This window comes from Anas platyrhynchos, chromosome 2 (assembly GCF_047663525.1).
Source record: "Anas platyrhynchos isolate ZD024472 breed Pekin duck chromosome 2, IASCAAS_PekinDuck_T2T, whole genome shotgun sequence".
Classification (NCBI taxonomy): Eukaryota; Metazoa; Chordata; class Aves; order Anseriformes; family Anatidae; genus Anas; species Anas platyrhynchos.
In genome coordinates, this window is record NC_092588.1 from 125,844,057 (window position 1) to 125,861,523 (window position 17,467).

The 17,467-nt window shown below is 40.0% G+C and overlaps 1 protein-coding gene across 2 annotated transcripts in view; it reads right to left on the minus strand.

Annotated features, from left to right (window-relative positions):
- Positions 1-9,983: 9,983 nt before the first annotated feature.
- The window catches only part of STK31 (serine/threonine kinase 31), a 35,824-nt gene continuing 28,340 nt past the window's right edge, over positions 9,984-17,467 (minus strand). For both annotated transcript variants that reach the window (XM_038175395.2, XM_038175396.2), the window contains exons 23-24: positions 16,179-16,247; positions 9,984-11,606 (exon numbers count right to left, since the gene is read on the minus strand). In XM_038175395.2, the coding sequence (XP_038031323.2) occupies positions 11,346-11,606; positions 16,179-16,247 (330 nt within the window). In that variant the 3' untranslated portion in view covers positions 9,984-11,345. The remainder of the gene's footprint in view (positions 11,607-16,178; positions 16,248-17,467) is intronic.

Below are 17,467 nucleotides of genomic sequence, written 5' to 3' on the forward strand. Positions count from 1 at the left end.
AACCATTTTTGAAAAGCTGACAGCTTTTCATCATATTTTATAATAATAAACTCAGAAGTCTGCATTCTTAGATATTTCATTCCGATCTTTCCTTAAGCGCAAAGTGATGAATATTAAATACTTGGAAGTAGTTTTGAGTAATTGGATGAACAGTGAACTTAGAAAAAATCCTCAAAAACCCTCAAGTATAACCTTGGTTTTTTTAAAAAATCTGTATTTAAATAGGCCACTCCTACATCCTAAAGTTTTAAAAATTCTTAATTAAGATGTATAGAATTCCTTTCAACACTCACATGCACATTAAATATATACATTCTCAGAACAAAAACAAACCAGAAAAAGCCCACATACAGAGCTCTGTACAGCAAAGTATGTCATAGCTATGCTTTGACAATAGGGTTCCCTTAACATCACTGAAAGCAAATCTTTTGAAACCATTTCTCAGACCAATGTCCTGCTTCCAGCACAGCTCAGATTTGTCACAGATAATCCTAAGTCAGTGCTAGCTTCACAGAAGGCATCCTTCACTCAACCTCCCTCAGTGGAAGGCAAGAGGAAAAAATACCTAGACATTGCAGAATAATTAAGAGTTCCCGGAAAACACAGCTAACTGGTTATCTTTCAAACCGGCATCAGAAAGCCCCTAAAAATTGTGCTAATGATGGAGAGAGGGAGAGGACACAATAGGAGGAGGCAACAAGAGCGCTCCTCCTTCAGCACACTGCACAGTTTCAGGTTCTGTTAGAAGTCGTGCCATGGCTAACAATTCCGATAGGGAATTCCTTTTGTTTCTGCTGGAAAACTTCTGAGTAACTGCTTCTGGTTTGGGTGGGATCTCCGCGAGCAACAGGCTCAATTGCACTGAAGGGAAAGTTTTGGATTCCAGAAATCATCATTTGCATTGTACTGATCTGGAGTTTGCACCTCTTTACAGTCACTGATCACCATACTTCACCCATTATACTTCACCAGTAATAAAGCTTAGTCCAATAAAAGGCAAGAAGTTAAATCTTGGTAACTGCTTTTTGTCAATGCTGTTGCAAGAACACCAACTCTTGTGAGTTTCTCCAAACACTGAAGAAAAATGTTTCTTTGTATCCAGGTCTATACATCTACACAAAACTCTGAAGAAACCAAAATCACTGGTCCAATTTCACAAAGTTGCTCAAGGCACCTGCTTTAATCCACCTCCACTCAGGCATTTAGGCACAAACTGAAGCACTTTGTTAGCCTGTACCTTGAGGTCACTGCCATTGGGGGACTTAGAGCTGTGGCACATTCTACATTCAGTACGATTTCTAGGGTCCCATCAGATGACTAAAAGGTCTTCCAAGCGAACCACCACCCTGACTGCATGGACACAGCGCACAGAACACACTCTGCTATGACCGTCTCAACAACGGACCTGTGAGAGAAAGGAACACTTCAGTTCCTGTTTACTCAGTTCAATTCATGCAAAGGGCCAGGTGAGCTTATTTACCCTCTGCTGGTTCAGGATTCCCCCCTGATTTTCAGGCTTCCTGAGAAAGAGACCAATAGCAACAATTCAGTACAGAGCTGATGGACCAAAACTGTTTTGAGACTCTTCTGGAACACTTGGTGCATCACTTCGTTTCGAAACAAGTCAGCTTGCATCACATCGTGTACTTATTTTTTTATGTTACTCCTACCAGGACAGCTGAACAAAAGCAGGTGTGTTTCTCAGAAGTTCATCTCCTGCTGCTGCATATTCCCCTGCCTGAAGGCAACTGTGACTAGATCATCGTAACCATCTCCGCAGCAGACATGCCAAGGAAGCACAGTAGCTGGGGAACTGACAGCAGATGACAACTGCTATAGGAAAAGAATCTGTTTTCATCAGTGGATACCTTTTGGGGAAAAAAAAAAAAGAGTTGTAAAGAACAGAAGACAGGAATTTAGTAACCTCTCTCAAGGGGTAAAGCAAGTTCCACTTAAAGTAAGATTTTTGGGGGGTTCCGTGTAAATGTGGATATAAATGCATCTTCCTACACAGTCCGATGACACGTTACCAGCAGGTGGTGCATTATCTGGCAATTCTTTCCCTGTGGTGGCAGACTGGATGTATAGGCACGATGCTCCAAATAGAACGTTTGTTTCCCCACAGGATGAGACATCCGTGGGTGTTTTCAGCCTTGTATCCAAACAAAGCTCAATGTATTACTAATCATATACCCGTAACATTCTGGCCACAAAAGACAGTTGGTGCTTGCAGCAGTGCTTTTGAAAACTAGCTAAGGACAACAGGCCTCCGTATAAAATAAACCAATTTAAAATTGATTTGCAGTTCTACTCAACAAGACTTTACAATTGATAAAGCTTTTGTTTAAGTCATCTTTGCAGGCCAAGTCTATTATTTTGAGGGCTGCAGGTCTCTGCAAATGTCAAGCTAAACTTTTGGCACAGCGCAAGTCATGCATGCAGCTTCCAATGAAGAGAAAAGGCTAGGTACCATTTAAGCTTTCTAGGGCTAGAACTGCAGGTGGATGTGGATTGCATGCAGTTAACCTGTCTCCTCTCCCTATGACCTGCAAAAGGCATACTGACCCGGGTTTCTACATCTTAACTGGCACAAATTCAAGACATTACTCCACGTTCACATACTATTTTTATTGAGGAAACCAACTTACCCAATAGTGAGCAAGGCAAAGTGATATATTTAAAAATAATGTACTACAAAAGACATAGGCAAGTAGAACAGAAGAGTTATCCAGTCCACCTTCCTGCCAGATGGGTGTCTCAGCACAGTACTAGAGGCTTCAAGCCTCCTTAAACAATGCCTAGCTATGCAGAATCAGTAAGTTTCTTTCCGTAATGTCCACCCTTAATTTCCCTTGCTCTAGAATTCAACCCATTAATCCCCAAGGGGCAGAAGTAGCAATAACTCCTTTCTGTTCATCTCTGTTCTAGGAGGCTTTAACCTCTTCTGAGGACTTAAAACCCACCCTTTCTTTACTTAAGTCTTTTTTCCATGTCCTTGTTTGTAGACCTCAGTCTTCCTCATACACTTTTCTGAGTCATCTCTGATTTTTTACTCTTTCTTGATGTGTGATGCCCAAGTCTGGAAAGAGTATCTCAGCCAAGAAAAAGTCTGTCAAGGAATCCCCCTTATTTTATTGAGAAGACATACGGTAGCACTGAAGTCACTAGAGATGTTTTTTTAAGTGACCAAAAATCCTGTCATCCCCAACTGATTAACCCCAAAGTTGCTTGGCATGTAATTTGCTAAAGCTAACTCAACCTGACTTTGAGGTACTAGGATTAGTGAATGGTCAAAATACATGATTTTGCATATTCTTTAAAATTGACCCAGTCTTGCACAGCAGATTATCAGCAGGACCAGGGAGGTGATCGTACCCCTGTACTCTGCTCTGGTGAGGCCACACCTTGAGTACTGTGTTCAGTTTTGGGCCCCTCACTACAAGAAGGGCATCGAGGCCCTGGAGTGTGCCCAGAGCAGGGCTATGAAGCTGGTGAAGGGCCTGGAGCACGAGGCCTGTGATGAGCAGCTGAGGGAGCAAGGGGTGTTTGGTCTGGAGAAGAGGAGGCTCGGGAGACCTTACTGCTCTCTACAGCTACCTGAAAGGAAGGTGTGGGGAGCTGGGGGTCGGCCTCTTTTCACAGGTAACCAGTGACAGGACTAGAGGGAACAGCCTCAGTTGTGCCAGGGGAAGTTCAGGTTGGAACTGAGGAGACATTTCTGCTCAGAAAGAGCAGTCAGGCACTGGGACAGGTTGCCCAGGGAGGTGGTGGAGTCACCATCCCTGGGGGTATTCAAGGAAAGGTTGGACGTAGTGTTTTGGGTGATGGTTGAGGGGGTGACTTGGGTATTAGGGTGATGGTTGGACCAGATGATCTTGGAGGTCTCTTCCAACCTTAATGATTCTATGATTTCATGCTTATGTGATGTACTCTTGTATAATAAGGGAGAATAGTGATTTTATTTTACTACTGCAGTTAACAAAGATGGCAGTTGGGTTCATATGTCTGTAACTTGTTTCTCGTCACCCCACCAGTGCCTGAAAAAGCAATAAGCATTATTAGAGCAAATTAATTCCCGTGAACGTTGCAAGTACTGATTTAGAAATCTATTTCTACCTATCTACGTGGGATGTCTGTGTACCTTTTCAAACTTTAAAAAGAAGTTAACAGGTGGCACAGCTGGTACAACACTTAAACAGAGGGGGCACACCAAAACAAATCATGCTACTTCAGGATTTTAAACTGAAAGTAAACCCAGAGAGGGTAACGAAAAGATTAAGTTTTCTCTAATTAAATTAGAGACACGAACTATTCAAAAACCTGAAAGTACTTCTGTAGTAGTGCTGATTTAACATTAAGCACATGCTGATTGCTTCCCACTTAAGTCAACCCAGGATCACTCTAAGTGTCTGTGCACAGGTCACCTTCAGCAAATGAACAAAAGCATTTTAAAACAATTTCAATGAACTCTAAATTTTAGGTTAAGATAGTGGTTATTTGATGATCTGAATGTCTTAATCAGCAAGTGTTCCACTGCACCGCAGGAAGTTATTTCACAGATTTAAGAGGTTGGAGGGAGATTTACTACACGTATGTAGGAACAATCAAACCTGCGTGCTCTCCTACGACTGGGGTGAGACAAGACAATCCTGCCACCTTACTGTTAAGCCATTTATCTGATGACACACTAAAAAAAGAAACGAATAGACTTATGAATCATAAAATGATACTAACTGCAGCGGATGATGAAATTCATGACTCAGGCTACTAAGATTACCGTGTTCCAAATTATACTACTTGCATGTCTTTTATGTATTCCTTTGCAGCTAGTATAATTTGTAGTTACCATCAATTAAATGACAGTAATAAATGGAGTTTTAAAAGATTTTCAAAAATGAATCGTGATGTTAAAAAGCAAATAAAAATGTCAAAAGATTAACTTAGTATTATGCCTCAGGGCATTTATAAAGATATTAACACAACAACATGTTGGTCTGTCAGTACTCTTCAGCTAGTAGATGTTTTACATTTTCAGTAAACCAGGTTCAGCATTTTGGCCCTTCCAACAGCAATAACAGGTAATTTCCTGCCACTGTGTTCTTGCAAGGGAGAAAAGTGGTAACTTCTTGTAGAGTTAGGACTGACAGGAAATGATACCACCTCTTATGCTTTGAAATAGCGTATGGGTGGTAAGTATAGACACTGCCAAGTACTCTTCAGCCATACTGCTCAGTTTCAGTGCATATTTCCTAAGCTTCCTATCAAAACCCATCTTCTTTTAAAGTAGCTTTCACTGAAGAGAAATACCCAGGAAGGGGGAAAAAAAAAAGTGGTGTTCAAAGACCAAGTCACGGGTATCCAGCATTCTTCAGTTTTCCAGCAGAGGCAGCAGATGACTACAAGTAAGAGTGAGGTTTCTGAACCTGATCTTTAAAGATTAGCCGCTCCCTAGTAAAACAGGGGGACAACACACAGAACAAATTCAGATGTGGCTGGAGGCCTACTATAAAGCTGAAGTGGAAAAAGGCTGCTCTGTGAGAATCACTACAGCATACCCAAATGATCAGTCTCAGCTTATGCACATTAGCAGTCACATTACTTGCAAACAGCATCATGAAATAAACAACAGTGTCTCCAAGCAAACACAAGCACCAAACCATTCTCATCCTTTAAGATAGTCATATTTAGAGAGACAACATAAAGAATTAAATACTGAAATACAAAGGCTGTTGAGTCAGTTACCACACTACGAGACCCTTACAGCAAAAGATGTCCAAAGAATGTTAACAATTTTGCATGTATCAGACAATAATACATCACCATCAAACTCTGTTTAACAAAATATTTCAGAAGAGCATAAGAAACAGGCTATTAATGCGAACATGCTGTCATCCACCAGTAACAACTTGGCAATATTTTTTCATGATGTGTTGGAAACTGTGGCCCTTGCTGTACCTGCAATTCAGGAACATTTTCCCCTGCTCCCTGAACATCCTACATTAACAGGTGCAAATGGCAGGCACTGCCCAGGTAAGCCTCAACTCTCCAGTGCTCTTCGGTATTAAAAGGAGGAGGAGGGGCCTCTGGGAAGGTAATGACTATGCACATCCTTCCCATAAGAGAGTTTCATACACCATTTTTTAACTAGAATGGTCTAATGTTCCATGTGAAGCTACCTGGAAAAATAGTTCTTGTACACAATCCTATCTGTCAGAGGTTTGCCTCTCCCCCACTACTCCCTTGGTAGAAGTTACTGCTATCGAGAAGTAGCTTCCATGAATAATGGTTGGTGCTGTAATCAAGTGTACCGTCACGTACTAGAGAATCTCACTCCCTAATAGAAAACAGGAAATGGAAAACCTGAACCAGAGGAAGCAACCACAGGGAAGGAGAGAGGTAGAGAACAGAGACTGCCAATAAACAGATTAGTCTGAGCAGTCCCTGAGTAGTGAGATACAGCACAGAGTAAAAAGGACAGAAGGCTCAAAATACATACGTACATGAACAAATGACAAAATGGAAGTCTAATCTGTTAGACTGGATGCTTGAAGTAGTAGTGTTCCTCTGAGCATACCCTGAAGCATCCTTAGGCCAACAGATGAGTTAAAAACATGCAAACGAAAGGTTCCAACTAGGTTTAAACAAACAAAACAAAAAAGCCCACAAACACTCACTAAAACAGGGGCAGGGAAAAAAAATTATCTAGGAAAAGCGACAGCCAGAAGAACACATGAACAACAGCTCCACCTCTTGCTGGCAAGGACAGAGGATAAAAATTTCAGGCAGAAATCCATGACTGATGATCCTATGACAACTACACACCTGTAACACGAACGCTATCAATAACCAGCCTTCGACAAGTGGCTAGCATTGCTTTTGTGGAATCATTGTTTTGACAGTTATCCTAAATTAAGAGAAGTTACTTTTGAATAGATCTGCAGTTCCCAACAGTGCCCTTCAACTTTAAACAAAATCCTACCAGGAAAAAAAAAAAAAAGCTTTCAAATAAAAACCAATTCCAGTTCTAGCAGCCTCCACACGCATCTTCTCAGCAGGCATTTACTTTTGAGTGCTCATCCAGCTTTCATCTCAGAAGTTGGACTGATGCAACTTCAATCTATTTTCTCCGAAGGAATTCTCCTGGTTATACACAAACTTACACTGTATGTGACTTTTACACTGATCAACACTCCTTAAATGTTTGTACCGACTTGCAGCCAGTAGGACTTGCACAGCATGAGGGCACTCTGCATGGCTCACACAAACAGAGCGTGAGAATTTTTAGTGTGCTGTTTATCACTTCAATTCCCTCTACCAAACCTCGAGACACCCAAAAGACCTTCCAGGGGATATGTAACACTTATATTCTCCTTCAAGAGTTGCCCACGTGCCTGGTCTACTCCTGTCTTTGTGAGGAATGATTTAACCCAGCACAGGGTACATGTGGCAATGTTATTAAGAACTTTCATTTCACAGATTTTCAGGTTCTGGTTATCACCATCATGGACTACCTTTGAGAGCAACAGAGAAACCATCGTACCAGGCTGAAGTCAGGAAACAGAAGAAACAATGGGGAGCTTGTCTAGAAGCAGAAGTTTCAAAAATGTGCAGATTTAGCAAGCGATGGCAAGGACATGATAACTGTTCCCTCAGCCCCTGGAACTAATGCCATGCAGCTCTATATTGCTAGAAAGGCTCTAACACGCTCAACAGGACAGGTACTCTGGACTACACTTGAGAGAAGAGACAATCAAAGTCACAGTAGGTAAGAGACACACATCCTGTTGAGTATCTATAGGACTGACACTTGGTATCTCAAGGCCCCAAGGCTTACAAGCACCATGCTCTTCCACTTCAAACAAGGACTCTTCAGAGCTGCCAAATCTGCCCCTATCCCACGTCGTGACACCAGGTGGTAAACTTGTTGGTCTTGCTGAAACAGCAGGCTGCTGCGCTGAAAAAGGAGATCACAAAGAAGCCAGAGGGCTCTCAGATTGCCAGATGTCTCCTAATAGCATACTCGGAATACCAAAACCTTCTGGTCTACCCTGACACTGTCGAGATGAGACAGTCCAGATCCTCTCTGCTTGACCACTGTACCAGTCATAAGGATTGCAAAGAAAAAGCTGAATAGGTGTAAGTCCACAAACAAAGAAACGAAAGAAACACATCAAGGAGTTCCAGCAAGCTTTCCCAGCTCTGCTCAGCAAGTTTCTACCTGCAGGCCCTTTGCAGCTACCTACTACAGTAAAACAAATAAAAATGGACTTCACTTCTTCGCACAGCAAGTAGTTTTTCTCTCCCCTTACTGGTGACATGCTTTACAGCAGTAACACACACACCAGGCAGAATGGAAAGAAATGATCTCAGTTTTACTTCTGAAGATGCACCTACATAGTGCGATCTTGATGTATTCCCTTGCAAGCTGGGAAAATGAACAGACTGCAGATGAAAAATCTCATCTAGGAAAGCCCCTGAGGTAGCTGCTATGAAAGAATTTAACCCACAGCCTATACAAACCTGCATTTATCAGGAAAAAAAAGTTAGAACACCAGTAAATGCCAAGATAAAGCCTATTCTGGAGTACAAAAAGACTTCTCAAAACTGCACAGGCAGAAATGTTAAATACTAATGGAGTGACCAACAAACTACATGGAAAGATGCAGTAAAGTTGTTATGGATGTTGGAAGGAACATGCAGATTAAGTGGCAGCCAACAGAACAGCTGGAGTCTCAGGAAGTGACAACATGTGAGCATTCAGAGAGGAGTAATTCTTCACCCAAACTATGGAGATAAGTCTTCTCTTTCTCCAAATCTGCTGAAAGAAGTCCTCTTCCCACAGTGAAACAACCCTATCACAGGCCTGCAGGCGATGTTAGGTAAAGTCATTGCAAGTGGTTGTCTGCAGGTGCCTGAAGAGAGCATTTCCTCCTACATGACTTTGTTACCAGAGCCAGAGACGGGAAGGTGACTGTAGTAGCTGACTTGGGTATGATGTCCTGTGGAGAAGCTGAGACTGATACAGACATCTATCTGACAGGTGGGCACCAAGGCCAGGAGTGCAGAGAGAAAACAGAAGTGAACAAGTAGAAGGGTTAATGTCCTCATAAAAGGAAAAATATGTATGTATCAGCACAAAGACTGTAGATCTATCATTAGAGGCCAGCAGAAGATATGAACATCTTTGAAGTAAGCAGAGTTTGTCATGTGTCCAAGTGAAGCAACGGCTAGCCTCTGAAAGTCCCCCATCTATATGGTCTGCGCAAGGACACTGCTCAAAACTGCACAACACTGGTCCCAAAGAAGAGTGAGGTAAGTTTTCTCTGAGCTTCTTCATAGGAAAAGCCAGTGAGTGGAGACAGTAATCCTACAGCATTACTTCAAGCTCTCTGTCCTCCAAGTTCCCATCTTCCAGAAACAAGAGATGCAGCTTAGAAAGGTCTGTCACAAACTAAACAGAAGACAGTCCATTACAATGGATTAATATGCAAATTCAGCAGGATAGCTGTGCAATGTGACCCTGAACCAACCTGTTTTCTTAATGCCTCTAGCAAATAAGGAAGGACAAGAAAGCCAGAGCTACAAAATTACCATAGAAAAGGTCAAAATAGAAATAAACAAAACTGATGACACTGAAAAACTGTAATCAAGACTTAATTCAAACAGAAAGGCTGTCCCATACCCTGACACTTGTATGTACCAGAAGCTTTCAAAAGCTTAATTGCACGTTTTATAAATAATTTCACCCCTCATGTTAGGTTTCACATGTAAAAATCAGATTACTTACAGTTGAAGAGATTTGGAAAAGACTGCAGTTTTGAATCAAGCATAAACAGAGACTTCTAGTTTCAGAAAACAAAGGTTAGTAGTTATGGGATTTAAGAAGTACACTTTAGGTTGCATGGACACATGCAAAAAAAAAAAGAGCAAAAATTTATTCCAATATACAACAAGACACAAACCAAACAGAACTCAGTTCAGTGTTTAACATTAATTAAAGTTAGCCTTTTATTAACAGTGAAAGGCTACAATCAGATTTGGAAAGTATCTCACAGAACTGCTACCAGTTGTTTTCACTGACAAAAAACAAGACGTTATTCTTCTGTGACTTCAGTAATGAAAATACATTTAAACACACTAACCAAAAACTCTAAGTCCAAAACATTTTTAACAAAGGTTTTGATATCACTGATTATATATACAATACAAAAATCACAAAATTATAATTTAATGAAAAAGGACAAAGCATCTTACATGCTACTCTGTGTTTAAAAAAAAAAGTGATTTAAGGATGGAAAAACAAGTCTATTTTCAGAGATGAAACTGCCAAGGTGACATCATCTACCCACTGTCAATTACTGTTGTACCTGAGGGCTTCCTGGTTTCCCTACTGCTGTGTCTTGCCCGTTACATACTGGATTTCTACATTCTTCAACTAACAACGTGCAGCTTTAGTAATTCCCCTACAAAATCCTAGTCTGCCAACAGCACTGTCCAAGAGCAACACCCAGAGGCTAAATATATTGCTACAGAAACTCTGAACATTTTAACTTTTTTTTTTCCAAGAAAAGAAAAGCTTCATAAAGATAAGCAACAATTTCCTGTAGAAATAAAGACCTGACAAAACTCTTTCAATGGTAATGTTAACAGAAAAGTAAGTAGGCAAGCCCACTCAAAATGGCATTTTTATAGCTACTGTGAACAATGAGAACAGATTTACAGACACACACTTATGTAGAGCAGACAGATAAAAAGTAATTTTTGCAACATGCATGCGTATAGCATCCTGGTTAGCACAGCAGCACTGCAAACGATCAACTAAAATGATGCTCTCCTGGAAGTTAATTGCTTTCTGCACATGCAGAAAAACAGAAGAGCAGCAGCCTACTCCCCATTTCCTTGACCAGTTGTCAAAGGTTTTTCTTCTTAAACCTTGAAGGCAGTTGCTGTGGAAATACCTTGAGTATTGAATAACCTGCAACTAAAAGGCATTGCCCTAGAGCGTCTCTAACAGGAACATCTAACCTACAATTGCAGCAAGAAGGGGAATAGAAGACTGGATACAAAAGCAAGTCACTACAGCTTCATCTTAAATACTTCTGGCATCTAACATGACTACATCCTGTAAATTTAAAGCCTACGTAACAGACAAAAAGACTGACAAATTAAGACCACAGTCGGGAACACCACACTTGTATCTTTGAACTCGTATTTAGAATCAAATGTACTCTGACGAAAATGCAACTAAGGTTATGTAACCCCAAAACATGACTGCACCTACCCAACTTTCTATATTCTGAGATTCCAAATCAGGACAACTGATTTCAAAAATAAAAACAGAAGTTTCAATCAAACACATCATGGACAAGTTCATTATCTACTGGAGTAGGGTTTATCCCATTCTCCTCATAGTTAATTTTAATTGCATCTTCCATTTTATCCATCTTCTCAGAATCATGCTCCTTGTGTGGCACATGCTCTTCACCTGGTTGTGATGAATCTGGAATCGCATCAACTAAGAGGAAGCAATCATCTCCCAGCACCTGCTCAGCTGTCAGTCGGTTAGAGCAGAACAAATTCTGAAGAAGGGATTTAACTTTATCATCCTACAAACAGAGGGAGGAGAATTTCATCAGCAAATGAAACAAACACGATTCCAAATAACAACCAAGTATTTGTTGAACAGGTCTCATAAATGCTTGCAGCCCAGAGCCCTCACAAAAGTTTGTACCACAGCACTCTCCATGGCCTGCACTCTTAATAGACATGGTGCTCATTAACATCAGAATAAAAGAAAGCTTTTGGCACCAGGTCTGCCAACTCGGTGCCAGCAGGCTTCACGGAAGAGCATAAGTTATGTCTTAAAACACTAGCCTCCCAGTGTTTTAGAGAACTACAGAATCATAGAATGGTTTGGGTTGAAAGGGACCTTAAATATCAACTAATTCCACTCCCCCACACCCTGCCACAGGCTTTTTAAGTCTGCTTTTCTACTGAGAAAGAACAGAATGGGTGCCATTCACCTTCTACAACATCAACTTTTAACTCTGTCCTATTGATTTCTTGCAGAGCAATAAAGTAGAGGAAAAAAAAATGAAGTAATGGGAGTAATGGACTCTAAATCAACAGCAGCTGTTTTGCTATTAGGCCATCACTTACACTTAAGCTGTTTGGATTTTTCAGAAAGGATTACGTGCCTAAATGCTCAGCATATTAACAGCGCTAGACTCCATGCACAAAACACAAGAACACAACTGCTACACACATGCATACACGTCAGCTGTTGAGGAAGGAAGGGCACACACTGGATTTGAATAAGGGAACTGCAAGAAAATCTCAGATGATGATCTAGAGACATAGATTAATAAAAACCAACGTAAAAAGAATCTTCCCACAAGATTGTCTGTAGCCTCTGCAAGCCAGCATCGCCTCTGACCTGGGTCAATAGAACAGGAAAGCACCAGATAGCTGTGCATCACCCCTCACCTAGCTCTGTTTCATCCAGACAAAAATCTATGATGCAAAGGAATGTACACAAATTGTCAAAAACCTGGAAACAGAAACAATTTCCAACTTCCCCACTGACCAGCAGCGATTCAAGAGAATCAGCCTCTCTCTCCAGATAATCTGAAATCTGGGTGGAAAAATGAAATCTGAAAACTGTTGAACTTGCAGGCATAAAGGATTGTTAAATGGTTACAAAACATTCAAAACGTATTAAAAGAGAATCTCTAGTTAAAAACATTCAAACATTTGATGTACAGAAATGCACAGGTAAATCATGCCTACACGCTTCCTTGGTAGAATTAAAAATGAAGAAAGCCCAGGCATTTAAAGAGCTTGAAAAGTTTTGCACTTACATATTTCCACTTCAAAAAAAGTCATATATCCTTCAGCAAGTTTCCCCTTTTCACCATTTTCTCACACTAAGGAAATCTAAAACTGATCCCTTACGCAATACTGCTGTAAGACAAGGTTTCACTGTGTTTACTCCAGCTGATTAGATCTTATTTACTCCTTTTAATAAATACACAAAACTGAATGCTGAAGTATGCTGAATACTGAAGCTCAGCATGGCAAAACGGAAGGTACAAGATCATGTCTCTAATCACTGCTTCTCCTCAACAGCTACATAAAATTAATATCCCCTCGTTGAAACTTAATGTTACTTTCCTGCGTTAATTTTACATTTCCTGAAAACAAACAAAAAAAATTTAATGGTTGCAAGTGTACAATTCCTCTAGGCATGAGACTGAGATGGAAGGGAAATTACCAGCCTGTCAAGGGCCTGCAGATGGGCACTGAGATTAATTCTGAATAAGCTGATTAAAGATAAAGTCCTTAAAAGCAAAATAGATTTTCCCCAAGAACTGGGACAAGGATTAACAGCCAGAGTTCTTTGAGATACCCCAAGAAACTGTTGAAATATATTTATTAGTATTACATTTCTTAGCAGAACCCTCACGGATTTTCCTGTGAGCTGCAGGAAGAACAAGTTGCTTTGCAGTACTTTGACAGTTTGTGCACATGCACGCACACGTACCCAGGACAAATCCTTAAACTACCAACAAAGATGCATTGATTAGGATGGTAACACCTGGCAAAGTTCTTCAAAAAGAAAAAAGCTGCTTCTTTTTATCAGTGAAAAATTATGAAGGAGCTTGTTCTTACTGAACTGTAAAATGAATGAATCCCTGCTAAGGCCAATAACGAAGAACATTAGTCCTTCAGATAAAAGCAGATGTTGCACCACAGAAGATATCTATAAGAAAAGAACCAAAAAAGTAAGGGAAGCTGAAACCAACCACTTATGCAGAAATCTTAGAGAAACCAAAGTGAGCCAATTCCTATTTTCATGTCTCAAGTAACTCTTTTCTATTTCCTCAAACAAGTTTCCCTCATGTGAGAGAGAAAGCTAGTTTCTTTCAGAATCTAAGGATTATTATGCACAACCCTAAATGACGCACTGGACAGATGGCTCTGCGTAAGTTTTGTGGAATATTTTTAAAACCCTACAGCTTGTACTAATGATCACAGAATCACAATGAATTGTTAAGTACTGAGATCTTCTTTTCTACAGCACTACACATTTCATGAGACTCATTTAATTTTTAATAAAAACTGAGCAACTATAATGAGAAACAAGAAATGCTATTTACATGAACACCTCACTACTCAAATGCTACATTTTTTATTCCTTTATTTTTCACGATAGTTTCACACTGGAATCAATTTTCCAGATGGATTTGGTAGATAGTCCTGTGCTTTAATAGTAGTGATTTCAACACTGGAGAACATGGCTGAAAGCTATTAAGAAGACACTGCAGAGGAGATCAGGGATCTAACAGAACAAAAGTATTTACAGCACTGTGCTACGCAGTGATACACAAGCTACCTGGCCTGGACACTGGAAGTGCTACAGCTGTGTTAGTCTAATACTGTATCGTGACAGTATCTAAGCTTAAAGTGAAGAGGACACACTAAGCTCAGAATGAACACAACTCCAGTAAATGCAGACCAATTTTTGCATCATGTTATCCTAGATAGCTTTGCAAAGCACTCACATCATTAATACAGTAGTACAACCAATAAAAAGAGGGATTTATTAGGCTTTTGTTTTCCCTTGCTAAAACAACCAAAACTTACCTGGCAAACAGCAACTCTACTGTTTCATTCTACACTTTCCACTTCAAGTATTTCTCTACTTTTCTGGGCAATATGGAGACTTACCTCTAACTCCTTCCTATATTCTGTAGAGAATTCTATTTATTAACACTTCACTTAGAAACTAAACAGCTTGCAGGGATTTTATAATAGTGTAAGACATGATTTAAAGAGTCTCACAGCCTTCTCAAATCCAAAAGCAAAGCCATAAAAAAAAAAAAATTCAAAGGCAAAGTTATCACTTAAAGTGAGGTCAAAAGAAAAAGCACAATGTGAGAAGTATATCCCAGTAATTAAAAATCACAAGGGTAACCCACTCAGAGGAGGTGGGAAGCGCAAGAACAGGTGACTAAAAGAGTCCAGCAGAAATCTGAGGTAGAAACTAGTCTAAGCAAGTTAGTTATCTGAAAAAGGCCCGTAAGTCTCCCAGAGAATTTCTTTCAGCTATATATGGTGGCATAAAAGTTGGAAACACGTAAGAGATAAAAAGAAGAATGGATCACCTGTAGCAAACATAGAAGTTGAAAGCAGGCAAGAGAAGAGTCCTGGCCTGAGGACTGAAAGCTTATGGGTAAGTTAACCTGTGTGCTTTCATATTTCCAAACTTAAGTCTCTAACTCTGAAGATGATCCTTTGCTTTCTGATAGGTAGCATCCCATCTCTTGGATGGGAATCAATGAGTAGATAACTTTATAGCCTACACCTTCGTCAACCTGAGTATCTCTTTCCTTCGGTTTATTTTCTTCCAAGGCATAGAGAAGGCTATAAAGTTATCAAAGTTGGAAATCTAAGTTGGGAAATACAAAGGCACACAGGTCTACTCTCAGTTTCAAGAGTCATCAAGACATCGGGCAAGGTCTTGGGTAAGTTTCAAAAAACAGACTGAAAATACAGTTCAAGGTGGCAACAGTTGCTAGCATAGGGCAGGCATAGAACAGTGGCTGACAGAAAATAGTGAAAGCAGCAACATTAGATCTCATCACTTGAGGCCCTCTTACATCTCTGCACTTGCTTGAGGCATTTAAGAAAGCTTACATTTCACACACACAAAAGAGCAGAAGATAAAGGGTACACTATGACTTTACAACTGCGTTTAGTGACTAAAATGGAAATTGGCTGTTTTATTAATGCTCAAGAATTGTGCAATTATTATGTAGAAGACAGATGAACAAAGCCAACTTCCCTGACTTCAGAAAAGACAGGTTTCTAATTCCAATACCTCCTTCAAGGCATGAGGATCAGTGACTTTCTCCCCAAGTCTGTAACTGTTAATTGAGTGACACCAAGTTATCTATTAAGTTGTTCCTTGTGAGGGTGGACTTCAGTGGTAAGAAAATCCTGGGGTTTTATACCTTCTCAAATTTTTTTTACTTGCTATTTAGAATATCCAGTTTAGAACGTTTTCTCAACCCAGCACTTACAATCAATTTCTCTTTTTCATTTAAAAAAAATGCATCAGTTAATCATCTCTAAACAAGACCATTTTAATCTACCTCATCTGACAATCAACATACCATGCCAACCGCATCCACCTCAGGTGTGCCATCTTCTTTTATGCCAAACTCCTGGTTTTGAATGCAAAGCTGTAAATTAAAAGATACATACTATGTAACATTGTTTTACCCTTTAGTTTAACAAATATCGGCCAAGGAGATTCCATGTTTCAAGTGAAAATTGACTGTTGTGAAAAATAGGCAGAGAAGAGCTTTTTTGTAGTTTCACAAAAGCGTAAAATACGTAAGTGGCTCACATTTGCCTTACACAGGAAAAAAAAAGAGCAATAAAAATAGTATCAGAGAAGAAACTTCTGGGAGTCAAACGAAATAGACTTTTAAAAACATGACTCGAAGTCCATGCCTAAGCTGTACATTTAATTATATAACCCATGGCATTTCTTAAAGAAGATGAAGTGTGCTGTAATAGACAAACATGAACCCACCATCCATAAGCAAACTGAAATTTCCCCAGCCCTTATTAACGCCTAGAACCATGCCTGTACACAGCATTTTTCAAAACCCTGATTGCAAGTTGAACTGAAAATGCCTCTATTCTCTACAAGAAAAATGGGAAGAAGCGTGCATTTTGTCAGGACTGGGCTCCTGTGACACAGAGCAGCTGAGAACTCACAAAACCTCCGTTTTCCATCTTAGAAGCAGTAGGGCTGCTCAGCGAGGGAGAACACAATTCAGGTGTCTGCCATCAAACTGGCAATTGCTGAACATCAGGCCAGAATATGAACTAAAATTTTCTATCAAATCAATACAACACCAAGACTGAGCTGGAGATTTGTTACACGTGGATTAACCTGAAATTCAGCTGGAAAGCTTGGAGATAGGTTTTCAGAAGACTGCAGATCTTGCTGCATCCCAGATATTCTCTTTGAGCAGAGCCAGCCATTGCCAGACCTCCATTTGTTATGGTGGTTTAGGCTTTTTTTGTTTGTTTGTTGTTTTTTTTTCTTCTTTGCTTTACGCTCACTTTATTCACTTCTGCTTGTAAAAAAAGGTTTTTTTGAACAGAAGATCTGAACAGTGGCACTGCAAATGTTCCAACAAAACCATACCACATAAATAAGTTATAAGCATCCATGATATTAATCCACACTTTAATCCATCTCTTTCAGTAGAAAAATTACTTAGTTTTAAGCATCTGCTCTAAATTGGGACAAAAACATAATGAAGAATGACTTTTCTAAGAACCAGCTTCATCTTCTCAGCACAGGTAACTGATAACGGCTACTGATCAACTTGCAGCTTATGTCTCTATCACAAAGTGTTTAAAGATAGCTTCAGTCATCCCTTCT